General features: G+C 34.2%; 1 protein-coding gene across 1 annotated transcript in view; it reads right to left on the reverse strand.

The window, feature by feature from the left end:
- Window positions 1-4558, reverse strand: part of LOC106477283 — a 60107-nt gene that overhangs the window by 4289 nt on the left and 51260 nt on the right. The window contains exons 6-8 of the mRNA XM_013937875.2: window positions 2532-2594; window positions 1074-1146; window positions 284-419 (exon numbers count right to left, since the gene is read on the reverse strand). Of these exons, the coding sequence (XP_013793329.1) occupies window positions 284-419; window positions 1074-1146; window positions 2532-2594 (272 nt within the window). The remainder of the gene's footprint in view (window positions 1-283; window positions 420-1073; window positions 1147-2531; window positions 2595-4558) is intronic.

A 4558-nucleotide genomic window follows, 5' to 3' on the forward strand; every position in this document is an offset into this window, starting at 1 on the left:
ACAGATAGCCCATTGTGTAGCTTTGTGCTTAACTTAAAAAACAAACAAACAATAGCAAAATAAAGGACTTCATAAGTAATTGGGAATGAACTACAGTTTTCAGCTGGTAGTTTTTTGTTTTTTTTTGTACCCAATGTAGTAAAACTATACATTTTCATACAACGACTCTAAATCATTTTAATAATTGTGGAATACCTGTATTAGAGTTTTGTGTGAATATTTGTGTATTGAAGTTTGCTGTTTTTCGGCTATACCGATTTTGTTGCACGCGCGCTATCCTTACCGATTTCCAAAGTAAGGTCTGGGCAAATATTCATAGATATCGTTCATACGGTCTTGTCTGGTTGATTTTTCCATCCTGTCCAACTTTTCCAGTCTTGTCATTTGATCAGCCATATACTCGGAATCTTCTGTTACACCTAGAAGAAGATCCACCAGATCACTCGGTGAAAATCAGATATATGGGGGAGAATGGTGATTTTAAGTATGGAACGGTTCACAGGAAGAAAAGGCCCGATTTCTATAAACAGACGCCCTAGTTAATCACCTCCGTATAAAAATACTGTAAAAATGTTTTTCATTTTCAACGAAACTTTTTGTAATTGTAGTTAAGACTTCGATATTTAAATACACCCAGAGTCCATGTATTTTTTGTATTTTTTTTTATAACTACTTGAAATTCAAATCACAAAAGTCACTTCCTGCAGAACAAAGGATAAATTGTCTCAGATAGTAGGAGTCCTGTCGAGAAAAATCATGAAAATAAACTAAAAAACGTTAAAACTTTAAGCAAGGCACCTGTTCAGGTGATTCAAAATCTTCATAATTATATAAATACAATGAAGTGTCCATTATGTCAAAAGGAGAATAAAATATATTAGAGCCTTGATTTACAAACCATATATACGTTTGTGATTATTCTTTTAATTATATGTCTACTCACTATACGCATGATTTATGTCTTTCACTCTGCCTTCTTTAAATTAAAACGTATAACACGTATCGCTAAACATTACTGATATTGCTATAATAATTACTAAAATATAATTAAAAAGTTAAGTTTGCTCGTTTACTTTTTTGAAAAGAGTCCTGAGCTCCGTTCTTTGCTTTCTTGTAGTACGAATACACACATACCACGCTGTAAATCTGCAAATCATAAAAGTGAACGTTAAAGGTTGTTCTATTGTGTTTTCAAGGTAAACCATGCGACAAAGAGAACAGTAAAAAAAAAAGTAAACACTGGCACTTACTGCTACGTATACGGGTACTGTAGTAATATAATATTGTTGAGTAACAAAGGAATATGTAACACTAATATTGGAGTCATACTGGTACATCACAAGTGAATGGGTAACACTATAGTGGGGTCATACTGGTACATCACAAGTGAATAGGTAACACTATAGTGGGATCATACTGGTACATAAGAAATGAATGAGTAACAATATAGTGGGATCATACTGGTACATAAGAAATGAATGAGTAACAATATAGTGGGATCATACTGGTACATCACAATTGAATGAGTAACAATATAGTGGGATTATACTGTTACATAAGAAATGAATGAGTAACAATATAGTGGGATCATACTGGTACATAAGAAATGAATGAGTAACAATATAGGGGGCTCATACTAGAACATAAGAAATGAATGAGTAACAATATAGTGGGATCATACTGGTACATAATAAATGAATGAGTAACAATATAGTGGGATCATACTGGTACATAAGAAATGAATGAGTAACAATATAGTGGGCTCATACTAGAACATAAGAAATGAATGAGTAACAATATAGTGGGATCATACTGGTACATAAGAAATGAATGAGTAACATTATAGTGGGATCATACTGGTACATAAGAAATGAATGAGTAACAATATAGTGGGCTCATACTAGAACATAAGAAATGAGTGAGTAACAATATAGTGGGCTCATACTGGTACATAATAAATGAATGAGTAACAATATAGTGGGATCATACTGGTACATAAGAAATGAATGAGTAACAATATAGTGGGCTCATACTAGAACATAAGAAATGAATGAGTAACAATATAGTGGGATCATACTGGTACATAAGAAATGAATGAGTAACAATATAGTGGGATCATATGGTACACAAGAAGGTTATTACCCTGAACAAACAAATCTGTTAAACATAAAAATGGGTATCGCGACAACAAATATAGACACCTAAACCATTATACAGGAAATGAACGAATCTAGTTTGAACAAACAATGCAAATAAAAACTTCTGACGAACACGTGTATCACAAGGATAATTTTAGACCACTTTCTATAATGAATCAAAACAAATTTATAATATATGAAATAATGGTTTCTTTTAGTCTTAATATTCTTATAGTTACAATCGTTGTTTGATAGCTAACGTTCAACAACTTCTTGTGAAAAAACTCAACACAGACTGGTTGGTGAACATACAATTACACTAACACAAGTTCTATTTCATATACATATACGCTAACATTCTTTATTTTATTCTTTTACAAAAAACAAACTTACTCTCAATCCAGTGAGGAAACCCACAATGATCGCCACCATGATGTCATTGGCACCGCAGCTAGTCTGTATATTACAAAATATATATATATATTTTGGAATAGAAAAATGTTGATTTCAAACAACGAATTTTTTATTTTACAATCCAAAGTTGTTTTACATTTACCTATTCTCTTAAGTTGGTTTTGGAATATCATTTATCGAAAATTTGCTGCATCGATAAAAATTGAAGTAAGTCGGCCTATGAAGATCTACTTGTGTCGATATAATTTATATTTTAGACTTTTAATTTATCAAGTCAAACTTCCCTCCTGAGAGATGTTCCGCAATAGAGAACAGGTTGTCATTCATAACATTTGCATTTGTTTGTTTGTAGTTAAGCACAAAGCTACACAAAGGGCTATCTGTGCTCTGCCCACAACGGGTATCGAAACCCGGTTTCTAGCGTTGTAAGTCCGCAGACATACCGGTGTGCCACTGGGGGGCGCATTTATGGTAAATCTACTAAGGCTGTCTGCAGCCGTCCCTAATTTTGAACTACTGATCAAAGGGAAGACAGCCAGTCAGTATCACCTACCATCTGCGCTAAGAAATTGACTGTCACTCTTGTAACACACATATAGCTTAAACTGCGTGGAAAATTTTGTGGTTACGCACAGATTCTAACCTGGCTCTCGATCCCCGAAATCCAGAGTTCTACCACAGGGTCAACCCGCAAACATTCAAAAGATAGCTCTTAGGTTCAATATCCTATATGATCATATAAAATTTTGCCAAGTTTTTTTCTTTTAAAAGAGCCTTAACAACTTTATTTTTCTTTCACATTTCATAACTTATGTTGAAATAGAACATCTAAAATCTAATATACAAATTAATTAAATGCTCCCTCCAGAAGAAAGTGGAGGGAAAAAACCTATACGGAGTTTATGAGCATTCTTCGTTCGTAATGTCTGTAATGTTAAAGCTTACACCACTCAGAAGTAGGACACCATGTGGCAACGTAAAGAAAAATCGCCTTTAAAATTGTTGAAATAATCTAATAAAAAAATGTTTTCAACAAAAAATATACACAATTTAAGCACATGAAAAAATAACCTGTTTAACTTCTTTTTTTATTTATTTATTATGTTAGTGAACTAAATAGACTAGTGGATCAACTAACACCCAAGAGTAAAATACTGATCCATGTTGTTATCATGTCATAATTGTTCGGTTAAATATAAGTAAAAGATCAGAAGATAACTTAGTATATGTGTACAATGAAGAGGGTGGAAACTTATCTCAATTGATAAAACGATAAAGCTAAATTATTAGAAACATTACTACTACTCTCAGAAAATGACAGTAACTTTTACATTGGAAAGACAGAAGCAAAAACCCAAGCAGCGATATCGGCAGGGGCGTCGAGAGGCAGCCCAGGCCCCGTGGTCAGTAATATCATTGGACACCCCCCCCCCCTTTCATTTTTCATAAAAGAAATTTAGGTGACAAATATCTTCACAAATCCATGAAAAAGCAGTAGCCATTTTAGCTCATTAAGTAGTATGCATTTCTAGTGAGCTTTAGAATATCTCGCTGCCGGGCCCCGGGGCAGCTTCCCCCTTGCTCCCCCTCACCTTAGCCCTGAATATTAGTACATAAAAAAATCAAAAACATACAGTAAGTGACTATGGTGACATTCTTGTCGTTGAGATAGTGAATTAAAAAAATATTCTCTTTAACCGCTAATACTTAAGACTGAACAGATTCTATTCGATTTGGTTGAGTGTTGAGCGCACGAAGAATTTTAAATTCATGGTATTTTCTTAAGTGTTCATGTGAACAGGAAATTACCTCTCTGTCTGTGAAAGTTATTCCGGGATGTAGAATCACAAGTGTTGGTTATCACGCATAACGTAACTGCCAGTGCTTTGTACTAAGTACAACTGGTGGTAAAATGCTAAAATGTTTGTAAAAACGGTAGCTTAATGAGACGAGGCTCGGCATGGCCAAGTGGTTAGGGCGCTCGACTCGCAAGCTGAGGGTCGCGG

Source organism: Limulus polyphemus, unplaced genomic scaffold (assembly GCF_000517525.1).
Source record: "Limulus polyphemus unplaced genomic scaffold, Limulus_polyphemus-2.1.2 Scaffold164, whole genome shotgun sequence".
NCBI lineage: Eukaryota > Metazoa > Arthropoda > Merostomata > Xiphosura > Limulidae > Limulus > Limulus polyphemus.